Source organism: Temnothorax longispinosus, chromosome 1 (genome assembly GCF_030848805.1).
Source record: "Temnothorax longispinosus isolate EJ_2023e chromosome 1, Tlon_JGU_v1, whole genome shotgun sequence".
Classification (NCBI taxonomy): domain Eukaryota; kingdom Metazoa; phylum Arthropoda; class Insecta; order Hymenoptera; family Formicidae; genus Temnothorax; species Temnothorax longispinosus.
This window is the reverse complement of record NC_092358.1, coordinates 3,009,293-3,033,702: the sequence shown is the minus strand read 5'-3', so window position 1 is coordinate 3,033,702 and position 24,410 is coordinate 3,009,293. Positions and strand designations below refer to the sequence as shown.

Below are 24,410 nucleotides of genomic sequence, written 5' to 3'. Positions count from 1 at the left end.
TTAATACGAAACACCCTCGCAAGTGAGAGAGCGTCGCGACGCGTCGCGATGCCGCCACCGCTGGGCCCGCCCCGGCCTAGCCTAGCCTGCTGCAGAATGACGTATAGATTGCTCCCCTATCTTGCTCTCGACGAGAGCTCCTCCGGAAGCTGTGCGAGGATCGAACCTCCGCCTCTTCCGATCCCGAGACCTGCGGCGAATTACATGGCGGCGCCATGCCTCATCACGCATGCCGAAAGTCCGTGTACCCGGGATATCGTCAAGTACCAATTATCTCCGCTAGCCTGTAATGGTGTAATTATAGAGCCACCGCATTACACGTAGGCACGTCCGATTAGAATTATTAACAGTTCCTTCTCACCTAGTGTGCGTTTAAGAGAGGCACACCATGAGATATTAGCTCAGAGTGTAATTTTCTCGACGGGTCTGCCGCCTTCCGTACAGACATTACCTCCTGTACCGATACCCCTGGGGATTATCGGCGTAACGAAGTCGGTGTCATGTTACCTCGCGCGAAAAGGATTCTCGGTGGCTTCCCACCTGTCGCAAGCTTCGTGAAGAGCTCTGCACGGGCGCTCTTAAAACTTTTTAAAGATAGATTTTGATCCAAATATAAAATACACCAGCTTACAGCTCACTGTTTTAACATCCATTTTGTTAAAAAATGATACAAAGTATTTAAAGAAAATTCACGCTTACGTAAAGATAAATACGTATAAAATTAATGAAATTAAATAAAATATAATTATTATCCAAATAATTTTTTACTACAATACAAAATGTCCTAGAACTCGCGAATTTAATTTTAATTAGAAAATAATGGTTTTATAATGATCAGAGAATCTATGCTGGAATTTAAATCATAAAATTACAGAGAACTGGACATCCGAAACTTGTTATCTAAAGGTTTGAAATATTTCACATTGGCCATTGTTCTGCGCCGTTGCGAGTATAAGACAATGTAGCATAATAAGGACGATAGAGATGGAAAAAAGCAGCAATCTATCTATATTATTCGATATTTCAAGCAAACTGTCTTGAAGCCATTTACATTGCCTATGATCGATCGCGTCTGCCACTTCTAAAATTACGTAGATCAAAGTTTCATAAATGCGAGGGTGCAGTAATGCCGTCGCGTCGATATCTGTCAGTTAATTCCGATATGCATACGCTGTCTTTCGCTGTATCGATAGCGGCGGAATTCAGCAGGAAAATTGTTGCCCCGGGGCACGTTTTAGTGCACGCCGAAAAGTTACGTCTACAACAGCGCAAAATTGAATTAGCTCCGAAGCTCCGGGCTGCAAGCTTCAGGAGCAGATAACCTTTGAATTATGCAGTCGTTGTTGTTCTCGTGTTATTCGATCAAAATTACAACCTCACATTCTGCCGTATCAGTTATTTAAACTCTCTCGAAAGGTATATTATTCACAGCTCCGCAGTATATATAAACGCTTTGAACTTTCATTTCGAATCGGTATCTAATGCTCCATACTCAAAATCCTACTTTGAATTGAATCCGATTAAAATATAGAGTTTTCAATTAGCAACTTTACGTTTCTCAGAAATTTTACATCTTTTATAAAACACAACTGATATCAATATAATAAAATTTTATGGATCGATCTAACATAAAAATGACATACGCATATCCTGCATTTATCTACGATCTTACTTACAAAGGACATATCATAACTCCCCGAAACCGATTTGATTTTCTTTAAAATGTTGTTAATTAAAAATTTAAGAGACACCTATTTTTTTTATACATGCCCATTTTAAAGTTTAAGAGATGACACTCAAAGTCAATATATTTGATTCTGAGCAATTGTTGTAAAAACAGTAAAATAAATAAAAAATATTTTAAACTAAACTTTATGGTTTTTTATATAATTTACACAATTGTGTATTTATAGATTTTTCAAAAATGTTATATTTTTCAAAATGTTTCCACCTCATTATTATTTTTGTGAAAGTATACTTTTTCTGTGAATAAAAACAATTTTATACCAAATTCATCCATATATGATAAAGTATGGTCTCTTCAATTTTTGTGTTTAACAACATATTTCAAAGAGAATCAAATCTATTCCGAACAGTTGTTGCATATTCTTTGTTAAAGTGTTTTTTAGAACGAATTTAATGAGACGCTTTTTTCTTACGCATGACTTAAATTACTTTATTTAAAGCAGAATTAGTGTTTTTGAGAAATTTTTTATGTTAAGATTAAGTTTAAGGTGAGGAAGGCTACCATTATGAAAGAGCATCCACACGCGAAAGCAACGACGACCGCGACGACAGCATATCCGATTTCCCCCAAACCATATGCCGTCCGTGCTATCTCGCAAGAATGACGAAATGTCCGGGGAGAATCTGCGTATCCTTATAAAAGGACGTGATTTTTCACGCACCGGCTGGTCGGGATGTCGCGTTTTCTCTCTCGCTCTTTCTCTCTTTCTTTCCTCTTCCCCTCTTCGAATCTCGTATCTCGCCGAACGTAGCAAATGACTCGTGCACGTTGTAGCCGACTCGGAAAACCCAAGGGAGAAAATCACCCCCGGCTTTAGACCTGTCAGTGCCCTGAATCTTGACACAATGATAACAATGAACGTCGAAAAATTTGTATTAGCGTAACTGTAACGCGCTACTATTTTCACTGTACCTTCCATATAAAACATTTAGATCGTTCAAGTGCCAAGTTCCAATTTCACTAATTTATCCCTTACAGAAATTTAATACTGTAAGTGATTATTTGGCTAGTGATTAATTACTTATTTTGAGTATTAAAAGTACTGTTTTTAATGATTTTAATACTCGAAATAAGTAATTAATTACTAACCAAATAATCACTTACAGTATTAAATTTCTATAAGGGATGTACTTGCACTTATCAATATTAATTGCCTAATTTTGTATAATTATCAACTGAACAGTCCTCCTCACATTAATGTTTTTGCTTATGTATTGCAATTAAATATCCATTAATTAAACGTTTTTAACAACGGAGAACGAACCCTTTCGATCCCACCCCTAAAGCCAGTACTGAACGAAAGGGGACGGCGAGGATACGCGCGTCACGTACGCTGTACGTGCGTCGGATACGTTAGTCGTAAACGGTCGAGGAATCGCATTCCGGGACGGCGGGGGACGCGTGGTGGCCGCTCGCGATCCGATCTAGCGACGTGCACGGCCGTGATGCGGCACAGACCGAACGCTACTTAAAGCGTACTCCGCCGCTTCCGGATCTTCGATGGGCCGGCTGTAAGATCGAAGAATGCGCGCGGATGCATGGCTGACGCGTACGTACATATAGTGCAATTGCGGTCCGCGTAACAAATATGCCCGCCGATACGATCTCCGCCGGATGAACTCCGTGGGCTTTTACGACGCGGCCGCGCAGTTACGACTCTCATTTCCTTCTTTAGATACACGAATAAAGAAGAAACTAGAAATACATGAGATAGAGTAGAAATAGTGGAGTGGAAGTATACTTGCCTCATATAGAAAGAAAGTACGCGTACACGACTGTTTAAATAATTATGAAAAAATTAAATATTTAACAGTTTAATGAAGCAGTAACAGGTGGTATCTGCTTTTCAGGGAATGGATTCGATATTTGTGTAAATATAAGAAGGAAAATTCATACAAACGATATTTTCAACCATTTTTCGTTAATTACACCGTGCTTTTTCTTTCATTTCTTTCAAATATTCAAAATATTATCTATTTACTGAAACGGTATGCGATACTTATTACGCTAAATAAGTTACATCTATACAGAGCGAAAGAAATATTTGCAGGGTATAAACGAGCGTGTGTTATGCTATTCCAATAACTACCGCGGGTACTATGATATGCCTTCGTTTGATGCAGCTTGTTCAGAAACAGTTCGCGAAGTTTTAATGGATTCGCGGGACGTGCCATATACGTGTTCGGACGTGTGTAGGTAAATTCGCGGTTTTGCCGCGTATCGATTAACGGGCTCGATATTCGCCACTGTTACCGTGGATAAAGTCGCGTTAATGAACAAAGAACCTTTCGTCGCCGCGCGATTTTGCGGCTCGCATCTTTCTCGCGGACGGATTCCATTTCGCTCGGATATCGAACGCAAGAGTCACGGTAATCTCTAGAGGAATTGCATACGTGTTACCCTTACGGATATATCTATCTTCTTTTGTGATGTCGGAAACACAAGATACTATAGAAGATAAACGGGAACACGCGGCTCGGCGCGATGCAGCGGTCTAAGGGTGCGGCCCGCGTGCGCACCCGGCATGATCTATCGCGACAGGACGAATATTGCGCTTCGTATTATCCGAAACACGACAGGCTCATTTACGGAGGAGCCGAGTGGCTCGGTACGGCGGCACTCGATCCCTGGATCGGTATGCATGGACACTAATGGGTCGAAGGATCCCATAGTCCCTGACACGTACTCGTTGGTGGGTCCTGCCAGGTTCAGATAAACGGACAGGCAAAGAGGGCGAGATAGGGGGAGAGCGAGAGAAGGGGGTCAGGAAGGAGCATTGAGCGGAGTCGAGTGGATGCGGTTAGGGTACCCTTGACGTCAGTCACGTGCGTGGACGCGCCGTAGCTTCGGTGGAAAGGGAAACATCCACTAATTAAGCTTGATATTAGAGAATTTCGAATGACGTGGCTCGTCCGCTCGCTCGAGATCTCTACCCGCCGCACACGCCGTTTGCGGTTGTTTATGCACGCTCTCATTAAGTAAATACGTAAGCGGATAAACAAACGGAAGCCGAATTATGCAGAGGCGAGTCTGTCCTAAAGTAACAATAACGAGCGTATTCGTCGCATTACATTTTCTTAATAATTACGAACAATTTACTAATACTTTTAAGATTCATAGAAATTGTTTAATTTGATCCCGAGAAACCGGAATGTCCTACTTCCTCTGTGAAATTAGTCTTTCTGGTTTAGATCTACATTACATCTATCCCAGCGCTCCGTACCAATATCACGTAGGTACGACTCGCGTTCTCCTTCTTCTGAAGAAACCGTGTTACTATTCTATTCGAGTCGTCTAACGCGAAACTTATATTCGTCGGTGCAAGACACGCGTAAGTGTAAGTCGGGCGCGGGCGTGTTTCGCCGGAAAGAGCAACTAGTTAACGAGAGAACTCGCGGCCGGGATAAGGTAAGGCGAGCCCCCAGCGTAATCGAATAGCGGATTGAAATGACATCCGCCACTCACGGGTAACTCGACGAGACCTCAAGTGCCGTCAGGCTGAGTGGCTGACGGCTACACTCTGTATCTAGAGCGTGTAGGTAGCGTGCGCGCACGCTCTAGACAGCCGTGCACGTTGACCATTATCGGCGCACGTTGCATGTAAGAAATGACTTTAGTGCGCGGGTCATATCGAATCTCCGCCGAGTAAAAGGAGCCCTCGTATATATCTCGTATCTACGTACGTGGGTAGACTTCCCCCGCACTTTTGTTAGTTTAACTTGCTTCTTATTTTCCCTATTATGGCGAAATGGCTTCTCTTCCATTATACTTAAAACAGCTGCATCGATCAACGAGCATTTTATGGGATGATCGTTGAAGCCATGCTTACAATATATTTCTATATTCATGTGTAAAATAATATAGATATAATTTTGATTTTTTATTAACATCTGCGTAAATTCATTATATTCTAATTATTTATTTATTTATTTTCCACAAAAAATAGACATTACTAGCTTTTAATTATTACACGATTGTAATTCAATTTAAATTGAAGTCTTTCTTTTCTTTTCGATTGGCGATGATGTAAAGTGAATGATAGTCTATAACATGATGATTCATTCGTTCTGTATAACCTATCAACCTGCTAGCGTGTTGTGGAAAATATCCGCGCTGTCTAAGCAATAATATATTACCGCGGATGTTGCGGCCGACTGCGTTGCGCTTTATCTCGCGGCTATCACGGCTGTCTCTGAATAGTTTATAAATTGTTCATCCTGGCATTAGAGAGAGCCACTAGCACGAAACGAAGCGACGTCGGTAAATCCAGCTCATCCGATTCTCGAACAAAATCGATTTTTCTGATATGACTTGAAATTTGTAATATATATAGTGTCATATTTCGTGATGTCGTTTTAATTATTTATCGTTTCAATTAAGGCCAGTATGTAACTTCTGTTTAGATATTAAAACGAAAATTTCTGGAGAAAAGAGAGCTACTTGAAATTGATTATGAAAAATGAAATGGATAATGAAATATTTTAAAAAATTTTTTTCAATTGCTAATATATACATAAAGCTATATTATATATACAATATCCAGTTAAATATTTTATATAAATTAATTATTACTTATATTTTATGTCACAAATTATAATAATATTATAACGACTTTAGAGCCATAATAAAAAAAAAGAATTCTTATATTTTCGAGAATAATAAAGTCGAGTTCTGCAAACGCTATTTTTGCTCTAAAGTTTCGTGTGTTAATGACATTCAAACGTGCTACACAAAGTGGTAGCGTACGATGTGCAAACACAGCCATGATACTTGAGCGTGTAACAACCGTTTCTACCTCGCGTAACATTACGCGGCAGGGTAGAAGCCAGAATGGAACAAGGTGGTCAGTAGTTAAGGCCAACGCGCGACGGCCAGTTCTGCCCCTTATCCATATTCCGAGCAGCTGCTATCAAAAGCGCTACTGGAACTGAAAATAGCTCCGAGCACATTTCACTCGGATTATCTCCACCGGCTGGTCTATCGCGTCGGGAACACTCATTCGTCTGGGAAAGGAATGAGAAACAAAGCCGCGGATAATGGAAACGGACGTTAAGACGCGGTGACGAATCGTACGGAGATCATGCCGTTCTATTTGTTACCTACTTGCAATATACTTGGGAGAATGAGAGCTTTGCCATCGTTGGGACCTTGCTTGAGACACGTGGCGCTGATGAAAAATGAAAGACAGGATAATATATGTAGAAATACAATATATGCGTGTCTGTAATTCTTTTCGCAGCTTTTATTATTAACATTTACAAGAACAACGATCTATATATGCACCATATGGGTCATATTTTATTAAGTTTCTCATTTTTCAAAACGTGTATATCGCATACAAAACTAAACATTATGTAAATAATATATTTTTTATTCTTGTTACATAACATCGTACGTATTTTTCCAATTTAATCTGTGTCTATTCGAAAAATATAATCCAATCAACGTTCTCCGGGGAGAAATAATACATTTTTCTAATAAAATTTTGTAACAGAAATACAATTTTATATATTTAGCACAGAAACACAAGTTTATTTAGCAGCCCTTTAACTTTAACCAATAAAAATATTGCTGTCGATTCCGGCAACAATATTGACATTTTTCATCCCATGTCATCCCTTTGAGAAATACCGATATAAAAAATTTCCGCTGTTTTATCGGCAAACAAAACCGATGCGCAATGTTTAAATTTTACCACGTTCAGCAGCCAAGTAATGTTGATCTACCTTCGTAGCACACTGTTGAATAATAAAATACATTTTAATGATTAAATAATGATGGACATATCTTCTCGATTCGTCGTGCTACAGTTCAGTATTTGATCCCGTTGTACATACATATATCGTTGCTTCACGCTTCATTTATATTCCTCCGCACGCATGCATGTTGTCAAGAGATAACAAAATCTTTGGGGTTGTGCGCCATGTGATAGCATGCTTTCACACGGACTCGATGGTGCGTCAATTCGTTAAATAACGATAATAACGCGGCAGGAACCGACGACGGCGGAGCGTATCATAAAAAAAGACGAAACGCATTTCCCGACCGAGACTCGTGCGCTTATCCCTTTTTGCAGCTCAGCTATTTCAGTTCTGCAGCAACATTTTATCGCAGCATCTTTCGTTGACTGCTGCTACGTTGACGCGGCGCGCTGCAAGTACGTCAGAGTGGAAGATACGGGTTTTTACGGGTGGCAACGAGTGAGGACGGAAGGGAGGAGGCACGGCGACAGATAGCGCTCAACAAGTCGCGCCATTGCCCCGGGCTTTTCTCTCCCCGGGCTTACCCTGGTCTCTTCTCTAGTTCTCTCCCTCTTTTCGTTGCACGCGTTCGTTCTTTCCCCTCATCTTCTCCTTGTTCAACCCTTCGATGCAGCTTTCGCCCGCCGGCTTTCTCCACCTTCGTTAATGTCGTCGTCCTTTCTTCCGACCCTCTTGTCGCTCGCATTTCCAAGCGCCTAATAACGCCGGTACTTAACCGCCATCGTAATTTACAATTTTCACTATATAATTCGCCGTTTCGCCAAATTAATCGCCCCGCTGGAATCATGATCATGATTCGATGTGCCGTAATTTCGTATCCTTCACAGCCTTACCCAGTTTAATCGTTCAATTTAAGCGTTTGCGATATGCGTGAACATGTGATGGAGAGAAATAAATTGACATAATTTCATCTCGTATATTTTCAAATCTTCCTAATATCCTCATTGCTCTCGTAATTATTTTTCTCTATATACTTTTGCGTTCTTATATCTTTCGTATTTTACACACTTTGATCATTTTCTTCCTTTGTTAATTCCCGATTCTTGATTTGTTTTATTTTCTTGTAAATACTGAACAAACTATTTAAGTGAACGATCATATTTTCTACTATTACTATTAAATTATCTTTATAAAGCGACAAGTCATATTTCATATCTTCTGCATATTACAGTAAAACAGAATAGGCACTTTCACATAATCCTTAAATGTAGTAAACGTTGTCATTTTCATTATTCTCCGTTAAGAGAATTACGCTCTACCATACATTCAAAGAGAATTTATTATGTAATTTAATATAATCCAAATTTTATTGAATTATTAAACTCACATTCTTCTCGTATTGTTACACTTAACACTAATAGAAATACATAAAATTTATTAACTTGCTTAATGAGGCAATATCTTATTACCGCAATATATCTTATTACAACGTGAAGGGCACAAAAGCCAACTTGAGTTGCAGTTTACGCAATCAATTATTATGCAATCGATTTAGCGTTAGAATAACTCCAAGATTTTCACGAAACAGCTGCGGGGGATTTCGTGAGAGTCGTATGAAGCCAATTGCGTACTATGGGCGGAAAATAGACGGAAGTCATCGCGAATGAGGAAATTCATCACGGCAAACACATAGAAAAAGAAAAGAATTCACTTGTATCTAGAATACGCTTCCTCCAGGTATATTTGCATGCAATTTGGTTGCTGATTGCATAACCATGACAACATAGAGAAGAAACATGCAAGTAAAATATCAAAATTTATTAAATTTTTTCATTACTTTTTAAAAATGTATCCTCTCTTAATTTATATCATTTTTGGCATATTATTGAACTGTCCAATATGCTTAATCACGCGCCACACTGTGTTTCGCGAAAACTCCTGCAACACGAGATAAATTCTACTTTGGTGCAAATCTTCTCTCTCTCTCTCTCTCTCTCTCTCTCTCTTATTCTCTCGCTACTTTGCCCGTCTATCCGCAACAGCGTGGCCACAGCTTCCCTTCCGTTGTTCGAGCTTCACTTTCCCGTTGGAGTTTCGGCGGACCGGCTGTTACGAAGCTGCGGATGCTGAGGATGAGAGAGAGAGAGAGAGAGAGAGAGAGAGAGAGAGAGAGAGAGGGGAAAGAGGGACTTTCGTGGCCTTGCGCGGAATTTTCGACCGCACGATTAACGGAACGAAGCCTCGGAGCGCTCTTCTCGTTAAGGAAATCGTCGTCGCGCGAAATCGCCTCTCCCGTGGGATATTCCACCATTGTCTTCTCATTATCTCCGCGATCAGACGAGTAACCCGGGACTGCGGCAACGCGACGAGTCGACGCGATACTTCAAATGCTGTATACCCTTTCGCCGCCACGGGCGAGCAATTCCCCCAGCTTCGGGCGTGGTGTCGCTTTAAATCTAATAAGGCGTTTAGGTCGCCGAACTAACCGATCCAATAACGGCGGCGCTTGGTGGTCGCGGCGAGCAGCAAATAAATTTCGGTCGTTCGATTAATTAAATTTCGGCAGGAAATTAATTAACCCTTTAACCATAATGAGAACTATATCGCCTGCTGCGCGTGGTGCGCGCATGGTGCGCCGGACGATAACCGAATTAATTTTGAGACACATTATTCTCTCGCACCTACGGGCGCGAAAATCGCGCGTAAGGTATAGGTATATCGTACCGACACCTCGCAAACGCTGTCGAAAACGCGTAAAATAATGCCGTTATTTAGTTCGCGCGACCATTTCTCGAATGTGGAATAAAATGATACGTTAATTATTACCACATCATTATTTTAATAACCCGACCATTATTTATAATTATGTGACACATTATGAAATATATTAATTTGATAAAATGGATTCAAAATGTAGGAGAACCTAATTCAATTATTTATATGGGAAAGTTTAGCGAAAGGAAAAAGAGTAATCCGGAAAAGCGATGGAAAAGAAAAGCAACAAATTAATTTAACATTTTCTTATATATAAACTATTTGGCGTGTCATAACTTTATCGGACCGATAAAGCACTCGAGAACGTCAAACGTATCGATGTAGCGCGGCTCTCATGAATTAATTTTCAACTATCGAGCATCAGCCGTCCGCAAGGTTACGCGCGAGTGCGCGCGTGCCTTCAACTGTCGTACGTTTTGACACACGGTAGCACCTGCGAATGAATTTTCCATCGGCGAATGTCAATTTTAGAAGAATTTCAAAAATAGCCTCGCGGCGAGATTTCTCGTCCGTCCGCTGACAGTTCCAGCATTAACGATATAGAGCGCGCGTCTCTTTTTTACAGGGAGATAGATTGATCGATTTATTTATTGTAATAGATGCATTCGCGAGGCAACAGCGACCGAATTGTGAATCCATTTATAACAGAATTTTATTTGCGGCGCGCTGTGAGTATTACGCTCTCGCTTTAATTCTGATAGCATCATTTTTACTTAATTAATATTTTTGCGCGTTGTCACGCGCGCTCCAGGCATTAACAGAGTTTACGATTTCTCCCGCCCGCCCGCCCGCCCTCGTGACTGGAAAACTTCGCTGCGTCACACAGCGTTATAGCGTTACCGGTTGAAACTATGGTCGAACTCCGTCAAATTCTCACGGTGACGGCCCCGGTGTGTTTCCCATTGCCGCGGGCACAAATTCATCTCGCCTTAGGGCGAGCGAATAATTGCCGAACTATCTCCGGAGTTTCGTCCGTCTCGCGGAAAGTTGTCACTTCCACGTTGCGAGCACCCATTCCTCGCGCGGTCTCATGCACCGTCTAATTTCTCGTAAAGTATCGAAGGTCGCGAACTGTCATGACCTGCAAAGCACGCTACCTGTTGGTCCTCGTAAGATACCAGATAGCCAAGCGAGATTAATGACGCAACGTATTTAGGTACAATTATAGTATTAATTATATATATATAAGCTAGTTATATTTTCTTCTAAGTATTTATTATAGAAGAGATATTGTCTTCTATCTGGCAGAAAAAGGAACTCAAAATAACTGAAAATACGACTCCGATATCTTTAGAGCAACACTAAGATATTTAAAAGACTAAATAGTAAAGAAAGAGTTATTTAGCGAACATCTGTATATCTTTTCTCTTCTGTATCTTAACAATCTGATCTTAACAATGTTCAAAAATTACCTTCCTAAAAAGGGCATGAAAAAATAGATATAGCTAGAAACAAATGTAAAAATGTTTCTCTATACAAAAATAGATTTGAAAACATTTAAAAACGTAATAATTTTAAGCAAAAAATATGAAATTAAGTGAGAAATATATTACAATATTATTCTTGTGTAAATATTTTTCTTGAAAAAAGTAATGATATCACAAAGTTGTGCCAACTAAAAAAAATGTATGGACTTAAAACTTTTTCATTTTACTATGCTTTAATATTAATTTTCTTCTTTCTACCCAGATCCTGATAAAATATCTTTCACGTCACTAAACCAAATGCACGTGCGTCCTGCCGCGGTTCTTCACGTTTCTTAGCGTTGTATGTATGCTATGTATGCGGTCGGCATATCATCGTCCGTGCGGCGCGTCCATCCGTCAAGGTAATCGCGCAGGCACGAGACGCGCGAACGCAAATTGGAAACGTGAGGTGAAAGTGCCGGAGTCGCCTCGTTTACGGCGATTTGCACCGGCTTCGAGTGCTCGTTTGTTCGTTCGTTCGTTCGTTCGCGTCAACCCCTACATACCCGACGTCGACGTCGACGTCGACGTCGCGTCGTCGAGTCACGATCGACGTCGTGCCGGAAGAATGACGAAAGGTGTTCGTTCAGAGAATGTCGACGACCCTGGCCGATGAGTGCGCGGAAAGTCGCGATGAATTGTCGGGGCGGAAACGGGGATTGCTAGTATCTTTATGTATGTTAATGCGACTCTTAACGCTTTAATGCTCGATTACGTCCGTTGCTCATTCAAAAGCCCGGCTATTGAGAGGAATGATCAATCCCGAAGTAATACCTTACAATATTTGCTAAAAGTTCTCGTGTAAATCTTTTAGAAATAAAATAACGATCGAAAAAACATATTTTAATCCTCAAATTCGTAATACATGATGTTTAATGCTCTTTTGATGTGTGTTTCTACGTTTTTCATGTGAATGTATACAAGAACAATATTTCACATTTTAATAATATCTAGTAGTTTTTAACTTTGAAGCAAAAAATGACATCCACTTTGTGTTGATAAACCTGCTATTTAATGTCTACATTAAAATTTTATATTCTTTAGATAATAAAAGAAAGAAAGAAATTTAATAGTTTTTCTACGTGCTTTTTAAAGGTTTACATAAAATAATGGAACAATGATCAACTGGCGCAGCACGATACAATACAGAGGGAATTTAATGCTCTTTCCCGTTCATTCTTCCTACCAATTCTGCTCGTCGGCGCAATTTAGGAAATCCCCGGAAGCGTCCCATTTGGAAACCCACCGTCGCTCGAGAATCCCGCGCGACCGCTCGTTTCGCGACACGCATTCTCAAAACCAGCGTGCCGCTAAACCAGAAATCGTATTTGCTTATCGATTCGATTGTAGAGCAGACTACAATCGCAACAAATCACTCTTGCGAAACGCTCGCCACCGCGTCAATAACAAAAACGCGTAGACAGACTAATGCGTTGAATCTGCTCGCGATACCGATTGTTAACCCGCGAGTGTCGCGCGTCATGAAACATCGCCACCGTTGTACACGTCTGAGGGCAGCGGCACAATGTTTCCGGAGATAACCGTGACGTTTCCAAACTGCATCATGAAAAACGAAAAATGCAGGTCGACTAACATATACGCCACTCCGTGATAATCGTCGCTTTAAATTAAAGCGGAAAATAGGAAGTGTTAAAAAAAAAAAACGGCAAACGTTCGCCATTTTAAATTAAAAAATTGTCCCATCGTCGCTTGTGAAAATTGTGCATACACATAACTCTCGATGCATGTACGTACGTGCTCGAGAAATATAGCGCAAATTATTGAATGCTCCGATTGTATCAAGGACCCGCGTTGAGAGAGAAAGAGACAGAATGGCACTAAAACTACAGTTGCAACGATACGCGAGCTCATGCACATACAGGAGTAATGGCGCGGGATTTTTTTTGGCGCGTCGCGGCGTCCAGCACCAGGCGGTATCAGGCGGGGCCCCTGGTCCCGCGTAACGCGATAGTTTCGATGGCGATGAACGAGCCACGAAGCGTTCTCGCCACAGTCGTTTCCACAGCGAAAATACGCGGATGGAACCCGACAATCAGCGGGCTCTTCGCGCCAGTTACGAGCCAATCTTTTTCGTTTGTCGGGGCAATTCGATGATTAAAACGTATTCCAGCCGAAGGTGAAGGGCTCGGGGTGCTGTTACAGGGGTATAATAGCTCCAACACAGAACGTCAAACGCGCGGATTTGATTGGCGTTTCAGGTTGCCCTGGCGTTCGACGTTTATGTCGAAAATGAAAAGTTCGCGCCGGCGGACTCGCGTGTCATAGTGTTAGCTTATCAATTGCAGCACAATTCATCTTCGTTTATCCAACATCCTCAGGAAAATTGACGATCCGCCAGATTCTCGCGCTTTCCGTCATCGATAAGGTCGTTTATTAAATCGCAGTTAATCTTTCCCTAACGAAAATTTCACCGAACACCATTTCCTTCTCTCCTCTCGCGATACAGAATAAAATAATAAAAATTCCATAATAAAAGATTTCATTCGCGATGGACGTTCTGCGTGCGTCAGTTCTCTGAAGAGACCGCGGCGTAGGAGTATCGTTATTGCGCTTGCGTTACGATGTAATCCAGTTGTAACACGATGTCTCATCTCGCGTAACATCTCGCGTAGCGTCGGCCGCCACGTTTGGATTTAAATTCACTGCAACTCTATCTCAGCACGTATTTTCGGAGACAATAGCTCGGGCTCGCGTGCGCGGTATACGTACGCCGAGCGCGATACGTTGTGTCCACGAATTAACGACTTTCTGACTGCGCTCACGTGGCCTGAGTGCGAATTCTCGTGACGGACGTCGCGTCGCACGTTCGCCGTTCCATCTACGAGTAATTTCACTTGTAAGTGAAATACCTCGGATATCACGATTTCTTATATAAAGTTAAAATGTGCTTGTGTCTTTATAAAATATTTTATTATAACTTACTTTCTGCTTCAAAAGTGACAAAATTACATTAAACTAGAAAATAAAAACTACGAGATTTTTTAAATATTTGTATGGACTGTATCACATATTCAGTTCTTTAAGTATTAACTGATCTTCTACTCCGATTAATTTATTCGCTATATAACATTTATTATTTCGCCATGTTGGCGGATTGTATGTATACCACACGCTATTTCGTGCCAAATTAACAATATCAAATTAATTAATCTAATACTGCTTGCACTAATAATTGAAGTGATATGCAACATAATTAACATAATGTTATGAAACAGCAGATGGATCAAAATTTCGTAATGTGCTCCACAGGCGAATCAGTATACGAATGAAAGATCCCCTGCGGTGCATCCGCTCTGCATTCGGATTGTCTTTTCCGACAATAATGCGTCGTTCGAAATATTACTAAAGTAGTTGCAGCGACATTAATAACCGAAGAAATTTCATTGGGATGCGAATCGAATCGGGTCGCGGAATATTCTCAGGAAGCGCGATCGAACCTACGTTGTTAAAGCGCGATAAACCGACAGAGCGGAAGCGCCGACTTCTCCTACACGTTGCGAGCAACGAGTTCGAGAGGATAATAGTGGGCACACGTCACCATGAGCAGAAATGATTACGAGTAAACTGCGAGCTCGCACGTACAGCACGTATATATATTTCAACGGCGGGCCTCAAGAACTCCGGGAGTGCAAAAAGTAATAGAGCTGAAGAAATCATGTTAAATTTCAATCTTTTAACGAAATGGAATTTCAATATAATTGATAACAACAATATTTACATAAAGATTTACATAGTTTAGGTAAATATCGCAAAAAAAATAAAAACTAACGGAATATTTTTATTTTTTATTTTTTAGAAAAATATTCGTTTATTCATTTTTTCGCGCAGTTTCACGCATCGATGGAGATGTTCGTTGTTCCTCGCGACATATGGTGCACGCGTCATCCCGTCACGGAACGAGATGATTGCTGGCGCACGCTCGACGATAGGTTCGCACGATAATTCTCACATCGAGCCTCCCGCATAAGCCTCCCGTGGCTCGTCCGGCGGGATCGCATGGTCGCCGGTCATTGTATCTGTATACCCTCCGGACCCTCACCCTTCCTAGACCGCCTTTCCCGGACCGACAATCGGCGCGGCATGGTGCAGCGCCCGACGGCTTCGTGTTAGCTCATTATCTTAATCTGCCAGCGGGACAAATAACAGGGTATCGCTCTTCCCGCCTTAGCAGCTGGCAACGCTGTGATATCCGCTAATATCGACTATGATATTTGAATGCTTTAACGTGGAAATTATCCGATTACTATTTTGAAAATGTTATTATTGCTCGATATCGCGACATCGGTATTGATTAGGATAGAAACACAATAGAATTTAGGAAGGAATTAGAAATAAAATACGTAAAGATCGCTCGATGAATATCAAAATAATAATTAATGAAAATAACTAAACGGGAGAGATAAATACAGAATTGAGAATACTGATCGTGAAACAAAAAATAATACATTTAAAGGCAATCTTATAAATATATAGTATATCGAAATTTTACTGGTAATATTTGACCTAAAATATTGATGTCTGATAGCGGAAAATGACGTCACGCGTGGTATATCGAGGAAAAGGGATAGGATCATGCTCTACAACTGCAAGACACAAGGGAATTTCCTGTCCCTCGAAGTCAACCCTATACGCAATCGACTTTGCTCCCCTTTTCGTGCGCGGTATTGTTTACTGTCAACTTCGTTTCGGGGGCCGCGATGCTGTTACCCCTCTGACCGGCCCCTTCGTCGATCGAACGGATCCATATGACCGGCTTTAGGGGAGTTAAGCGCCGGGGGGGTAATTGCGGTGTGTTACGAGCGCGATTAATTTGTATTTCTATGGCGTCGTTACTCGTAGATGAATTGCTATCTGCAATGGGTGGACAGCTCGAACTTTATTGAGTCCAATGTGAATTGCAATCCTTAATTCTTATTTCCTCCAGAATTAGTTTCGTCGTGAATCATACAATGTCGTATATGGATTTTATAGACCTGAGCGATAGTTATACGTTACATATAATGACATAAAATAATAAATCTTAATCTTGTGTAAATAAAACAATTAGTTGAAACAGCCGTGGCATCAGACGTTACGATGGCAGGCACAAACATGCACTCATAAAGTTAATTAGAGACGCTGACATCATGTGTTCATATGTTATCGTACATTCGCTCTCGACTCAGCGTTGCTGTCGGCCGTTTCGCCTCGTTTGTACACCGCACTAACTGGTGTTGTAGTTTGCGTAGGAGTGAGTTAGAGCGTTTAAATGCTTAATTACCGCATTAGGAGTAACCCGCGATATCGCGCGGGATCTTTAATCGCGGCCCATCGGAGCGCGAATTACTTTTGTTTTGCACGCGCTCGGAATAATTGAAGCGTTTACGGGATGGCGGCGCAAACTCTTGTTTGCGATACAATGGCGGCCCCCAGAAACGTCTAAGTCCAGCGTTAGCACAATAACGAGAGCCCGCATGCTATAATACGCGTGATAAATGCACGCGCGTTTCACGGCGTCGGTTCTGGCGATTAATTACGCGTAGGTACTCAGTGACGAATCGCCGTTACACCGGCAGATTAAACTACCCTGGAGTGACGATATTCTCAACGATCATTACACGCGCGTATCGTATTTGCGAACGCACCATCGTACGTTTATAAACGTTACAACGAGAATAAATTTTGCATTAGCGCGAGAAGACTCCGAGGAAGGTGGAAGTTTGCACGGCGGTATTACGAGGCTTACCTCTTGTATGATACCGCGGAATCTAGTTATATGGGTTCCTTGTTTAAAAGTAACGTAACTCAAATTTAGAAAATTTTCCTAAAGCAGGAACATCAAACGTGCATCTTACTATCTAACTTTTCTTGGTTTCTGGATTTTAGTTGCCCTACTTTTAGAATCAGCGGCTTAAATAAGATCTTAGAATCTCCATTTCTTTAAAAAAAAAAAAAAGGTACAAAGCATTCCTAAAATTTTTGATATTCTTCTTAGAATAGCTAACGCACCGATTTGTATTCTTGGACTCGATCCTTTTCTCAAAATTACCGATTTCTTTTAAAACCGCTCTTAAAATAAACGTTTCTGCCCTACGATGACATTGCCATTGTTCCGCGACTGTTCCTCGCGGTATCATGGAGGGCTTAATCGCCACTTGGGTGGGAGACGACAATCGCCGTCGGATGCACCCGGCTACGTTCCCAAGCTAAACGTTTCCTCGACCACACGAACTCCGTTTTCTCCGTTGACGATCCCGCGGAAAATGGAGAACGGACACAATTCCCTCACGGTCCGTCTGCCCGGCGCAAAATGTCTGAAGTCCGAATTCGTACTCGAATTCGCCGGATCCTCTCGGTACACCGCCACATGCCACCACGTGCATTCTGCGCCGTGGTACGGTAGGGTGCGGTGCGGCCCTTACGGTGTGTCATTTTCTAAAAGGACGTCCATCGGTCAGCATTGTCCCCAGGGTTGCGGTTAATCCGGTCCGTTGGCCGCGGTCGCGGTCGTGGTCGTTGCGAGCGGTCGCGGATGCGTTGCGCGCGGGAGGATGAGGACAGAGGAGGAGGCGAAGGAGGGTCGGGAGGCAGCAATGGCGACGGGGGGATGAGGAGGACGTGGAGGATGAGGCGGAGGTGGAGAAGGAGGACCAGGAGAGCGGGCGAGCGCAAGCGCCTGTCCGATCGATGCCCGTCTCCCGCGTATAAAGCTCTCGTCCTCGGGGGGCGCGCGACAGTTGGCGTTCCGCATCCGGAACATGCATCGCGCCGCGTGCCGATCGCGCCGGGAACATCTCGCTGTAGTCGTCGTCGTCGTCGTCGTCGCCGTCGTCGCCGCTGTTAGTGTGACCCACGTCAACAGCGTTACCCATCGCGAGTACAACCGTCGTTGTCCGACTCCAATCAAACTGCGATCGAGCGCGTTGTTCTCGAATATCGCCAAAGAGCGACGTATCCTTCTCGAGTTTCGTCGGTTGTTGGATCGACGCAGAACATTTGTAAAAACACGAATTCCTTGTCTCTTGATCGATAAGGAAGAGACGACGAACGCAACGTCGGATCGACAACGCCGTTTCGTCTTACGGCAAGGACTTCCTTTCTGAAGTCTTCCTTTCGACGCGATTCTGGATCTCGGAGCGAAGAATGAAGTTCGGAGTAACGTGCGTCAGTTAATGATCGAACGGCATCTGGCACAAGCGACGTCGCCGTCGGCGGAAAGAAAGCGCCGATTGCGACGAGCGATTTCTCGAGATATTCATCATCATCGCGTGGACGAATAATTACTCTCGAAGTCTCAATCGCGCTATTTCAGACAGACTGCGTGATCTTCCTTCCCTCGATCGACAAGTCATTCTCGGGAATCAAGCTGTCTTTGACTTCGTGACGTCCTCTGGATTCGCGACGTTTCTCGTGAACGACCTCGATGTGAGACCCCGAAGTGAAGCGGTCGCGCCGGGAGAGATCGGGAACCCGGGTTCGGCGCTGGGAGCCGCTTCGTTGCTGGATCGTATCTGGGGACGCGTCACCGACATTCATCCCGCGCGGGACCCGTCATCCGGGCAGGCGACGTCAGATCGGCGGTCGTTCGATCGTCCGGCGGACGTCTCGGCCGTCGCGCGAAGAACCGGCGGCGTCAGGCGGAGACGTAGGGGCGGCGGGAGAGGAGCAGGCGGAGGTAGAGGAGGTGGCGGTGGTGCTGGTGCTGCTGGTGGTGGCGGCGGTGGTGCAGGAGGAAGGCCCGCGGACGTGCAACAAGTTAAGAGGCCGCCGCCGTCGACGTCGCTGTCGCCGCCAGCCTCCTCGGCACGATGTGACATGGATATCCTCGCCGTAGCCTGCGCCCTCGTCGCGACGGCACTCTACTGCAACACCCTGCAAGCGGGTTTCGTCTACGATGACCGGTGAGTGAGGAGTCTTCCCTCTTTTTTTCACCGGCATTGAGATCCTGGATGCGAGCAGGAATGAATGCCTAACATTTTCAGATTTGCAATGCTATCGTAAAAGTTTGAAATTGATGTGAGTTAATATCTCGATGCTGTCGACACGCGGAATTGACATCTATATTCATCCGTGATGATAAAAATGCCACGATCAGCGTGAGATTCGTTTTTTCTCGCGTATCTATATCGTCGAAAATTGTTCCTCATCGAAATTATATCATTTCCAACGTTGTTTTGATTACCGGATTTTGATCCGGAAGTTTGAGAGCTTCCAGGAAGTCTCAATCTAGGGCTTTTCCTGACAGGAGTTGCTTTAAAACTAGGTCGACAAGCAGCCGGTGACACACTTGGTGAGGTTGCGTGACGAGATTCGTCGGATTAGAACACAGTGCCGCGAAAGTTTCGAGGGCGATACTCGTGAACGATAATTCGCCATCACGTAGCGATAGCGGGAGGGCTTTGATTTGATTTGGGGGAAGCTTGGTCAGCGCGATACTCAGAGTTGTTGATAGCTTATCGAGGCTTATCTTCTTGCGTTGGACAAATGCGACTTAAAGCATAAGTGGATTCAATTCGTTCTCACATAACACGATCTGTCACTCGACTTCATTTAATCTCTAAAGTGTCGGAAAACTTTATGCTACCTGTAAGGTCATTTCTCCTAAACGTTAATTAAAATTAATTAAGATTTAACTAACTCTCTCTCTCTTTCTCTTTCTATCTCCTCCGAAATATCTAGACAAGAGACGCAAAATCAATTAAACGCCATTTAAATTGAACTAACATTCACAATCTGGAGCAATAGTTTCGTGGCAAGACATATTGAAAAAACTAGAAATTATTTCTAAGATAAAATTTTTCGGATTCTGCAAATATATACATTTCAAGTCTTTAAAAGTCGACATAGGTTTAAGCCAGACTCGCTTGATCGAATATCGTTAATTATGCCGACGGGGCCCATCATCCGTCATCCAGGGACGAGAAAAAATTCTTGTCGGCACGTTTTCGAAGGGCGATGAATGTCGCTCGTAAGGACTCGAGTTTTCCGTGAATATTACTCATACCCGGGGTATGATATACGATAGATGACATTCCTCGCGATATATTTCAGCCGTCACTCCCGCGCCGCGCGAAATTGTTTCTGCACTGCCACCGGCTCGATATCTACCGCACCGCTATGGAAAACAAATAGGCACGAGCCGGAGTAATCGCAGCAAACTGTGCACCGTATCGTTTGTCCGTTATTTCGCTTCTCCTCTCGGATCAATAAGACTGCGTTAGGATTTGCACGGCGCTCTCGCGTCAATCGGCTCGAAATTCTCGCCATCCGACGCGACGGCTTAATCTATCGCCAGCGTCATACGCTCCTTGAACAGATGTTTCGCAGTTTCGCCCAATATCGGGCATTAAGGCGCAAAAGCTCATTTTACCGCTCGCGCAAAAAAGCGCTGTAAAGTAACAAATTTTAATTTTACATCGAAAAGATAATTGTTTAAATTATCGGAAAAATACCTGCTATTCGTGTATATATAAAGTGCCGTTGCGTTAAAAGAATTTAATTTCTTAAAAGCTTTCCATTTTTCACACAGAAGTAAGAATTAATTAATCTTTAGACGGTGAAAAATGTTGCCTTTTCTCTTGTTGTAGGTATACATTTAATCAAAGCTTGAGCTTTCTGCTCAAAGAGCGAACTTATTGAGTAAAATAATTATTATAGTTTCAAACAGACGTTTAGACGATCAGATTACGAAAAGGGTTAACACGCGCGCAGTTCGGTCACTTGCGAGGCAAAAGGCGATTTCCTCGCCGACGTCACCAACGATTCGCGACATCTTTCGAAATCGTTTGCGAGCCGTATCTCGTGGATATAACACCGCCGAAATACTCGGAGCGCGGAATTGGTGCGCGCGGTCATATAATCCAAAGTTACTCGCACGATAAGAGCTCTTGATCCGGGGCTCTCGAATTCTATGACACTGAATCCCCTAATTGAGTATCTCGTAATCTCCCGAACATCGTGGCCAAAACTCGATCGCACCGCGCGCTTCAGGCTAGTGGAGGCTCGGCATCGAGATACCGTAAGACGGTATCGAATTGTACCGGAAGGGATAATTATGCTCTATGCAGTCTATGCCGAACAAACATTGTTGCGTCAGTCATTACCCTAAAAAGTAAAACTTTGAATTTTTCGCGATTTCGATGCTCAAAGAAAGATATAAATTAAGTGATTTATTTGTGTAAATGTAATTAATTTTTATTTTACCTTTCATTTTATTTAACTTTAGTATAATAATTCCTCTTTTTTCGTTATATATCAGCAATGTTTATGTATGCGATTCAGTTGGATTGTATTTTATAATCATATTTTCTACCGGGTACGCGTGCAACTCCATTTCTATTTTGCCTTTATGTTTACCTTGCACTTCGATAGCTCGTAATTGGCGACCCCTACTGTTATTAGAAGGCGATATACGCTACGTGCGAGAGCCGTCCGATGAATTGAAAACAAGTCGACGTTATTTACACGACTGATGTTTGAAAAACCTGGCTGCGCTTCCGTCGATCATTTCCGCCGCGCGCCCGAGTGATTTCACGGTTATTGGAAGCACTGCGCAAATAATCACGTTTGTTTCTCAGACAGGATACAATATAAGCTCTCTCTCTCTCTCTCTCTTTTTTCTCTGTCGCAAACTCGTGTCGTTAAAAGCGCCCGCCCGACACGTACAGCACTTACAAAAGTTACCTATCGCCGAATTATTTGCTACCGCAAAACTTTTGCGGGCGCGGAGGCGTAAGTTTCTGGTGTAACTAGCTATAAAGGATTAGTCGCGTTACCGGGTGTAATCTTGCCCGCTGCACGTGTCTCCCGCGGGATCGTGAGTGCTAGTCCGAAACATCTCTCTCGAGTTCGATAGTTTGCAAAGAGTGTTACCTTCGTAGGCTCACGGGGACATTTATTCTTCGTAACCAATTAACACGACACGTTCACGATTTTTCTTCAATTTTGTCGGAATATTAGTTTAAGCTTTAATTTCGAGTGGACTCGAGCCGGCTATTTCGGAAAAGAAATTATCTTTTCCCTGTTAAATTTCGTCTATTAGAAAAAAATTATCTATTTCTTATTAATTTTGTTTAGCTGATGCTTACTCTCATTCGACATTGCATCCTAATTGCATTCAATGAATCATAAATGGAAATGCGAAATACTTGGCGTATTCTATATGAGAGAAAAGAGAAAATGTTTTAATCAACTATTATCAACTGCAATATCTTTTGATTTATGTAAATTATGTAATGAAGAAATTAGTATAGCAAAAAGTGCTTTTGCTATTATTTTTTCCGTCAATGTTATACGAAATAATTTGGATGTACACAAAGCTCTATAGCATAATTTACATAGAAATTAAATTAAAATGAGACGCCTGTCTAAAACGATATAACGAGTTTTGGAGCGATAGTATCGAAGTATCGCGTGACCATCGCGCTTTCTTCGCATAAGGAGCATCCGCGCGCGACTACTGATTCGGTGCGGTTAATCAATCATTCTGTTTACCTTATCGGCTGCACGAACCAACGTCGGGGTTATAAACATTTAGGCGCAGAACGGCACGTGGTGGGTGCGGCGCGGGGAAGAGTGGCTGCCATAAATTAAATTATTCCGGTTCGGGCGTCGGAAATCAACTGTGCCGACCGTTCCGTTGGAAACGCCCAGTACGATTAGTCCAATAATCAAGCGCTTAATTATGGAACGAATTTGGACAGTCGGAGAGAGACGGATAAATAGAAAGAGGAAAAAGGGGAGAGGAAGAGAAAGCGGGAGGAAGGAAGAGAGCCCCGAAGCAAAGGGCGCGGATATCGCGTTGGTTCTCGGCAGAGCCTTAAAGCTCGCGTAATAACGAAAAACGGTCGTGCGCTCGCGCGAGCGTGCGCATTAAGCCGAGATAATTTTTCATCCATATCCGGCCCATTAGCGGCTACCTCGTTCGATGCGACCGCGGAGGCTAAAGCGGCCGATGCGCCCGCCGGTGGCGACCATAATCAAGTCGAGTCCGGTTATTAACGAGAGCCCCTGGCCGACTTTCCTCCATCCTCGTCCTTTTTGCCAGCCATTCTCTTTCTCGTTTCCCTTTGCTCTCTCTGTCTTTATCTCTCTCTCTCTTTCTCATTTATACCTCTTTTCTCATCCCTTTTTAACGTGACCTAGCAAAATACTCGCTCGCTAACCATGGCGCAACCCTACTATTCTTGGCTCACTTATCAAATATCGATTTCAAATTCAGTTATTTCAGTACAATAAACCGATTTTACGTGTCAATTTCAAAATTAAATGCTCTCACACAGCTCTATTTTGCAATGATATGCTGATCTCTTTGCCTTGTATTTCCTCATTTCTATAGCATTTTATGTTAATCGTTAACGTACTTGTTTGATTTTTAATTTTCACTTTGTCTAATGCTTTAGAGACTTTAAATAACCTTATCACCTCTCGCTGTTTGACCGAAAATAGAAAAGACCGACGTGAACACGCGCGAGAGAAGCGTCTTCTGGAAGATTCCGGCTATTTTATTCTGACCGTAGGTTTTGCGCGGAGTTTACCGTTGTCGTGAGTTTATTCCGTCCGCGCCGTCGCCGCGCCTGAGACTCATAGGATAATAAAGGCCCCGTATTTTACTGCGACGCCTCGGCCACAATGGCCGTGCAAAGAATACGGGACATATTTATTCGGCTAGTTTTTTACTGGCGGCGCCAGGGACTGGGTCGGAAGCAAACGAGAGAAAGG

General features: G+C 42.8%; 1 protein-coding gene and 1 long non-coding RNA gene across 4 annotated transcripts in view; one reads left to right on the top strand and one right to left on the bottom strand.

The window, feature by feature from the left end:
- Positions 1-24,410, bottom strand: part of LOC139809354 (uncharacterized) — a 115,794-nt gene that overhangs the window by 48,892 nt on the left and 42,492 nt on the right. The window lies entirely within an intron of this gene.
- Positions 18,439-24,410, top strand: part of Tmtc2 (Transmembrane O-mannosyltransferase targeting cadherins 2) — a 201,239-nt gene continuing 195,267 nt past the window's right edge. For 2 of the 3 annotated variants that reach the window (XR_011731088.1, XM_071772184.1), the window contains exon 1: positions 18,868-19,591. Coding sequence is in view for 2 of the 3 variants with exons in the window: in XM_071772184.1 (XP_071628285.1) it covers positions 19,506-19,591 (86 nt within the window). In the remaining variant the exon portion in view is untranslated. Of the gene's footprint in view, positions 19,592-24,410 lie in introns of all 3 variants that reach the window. The other variant, XM_071772171.1, reaches the window with a different exon arrangement.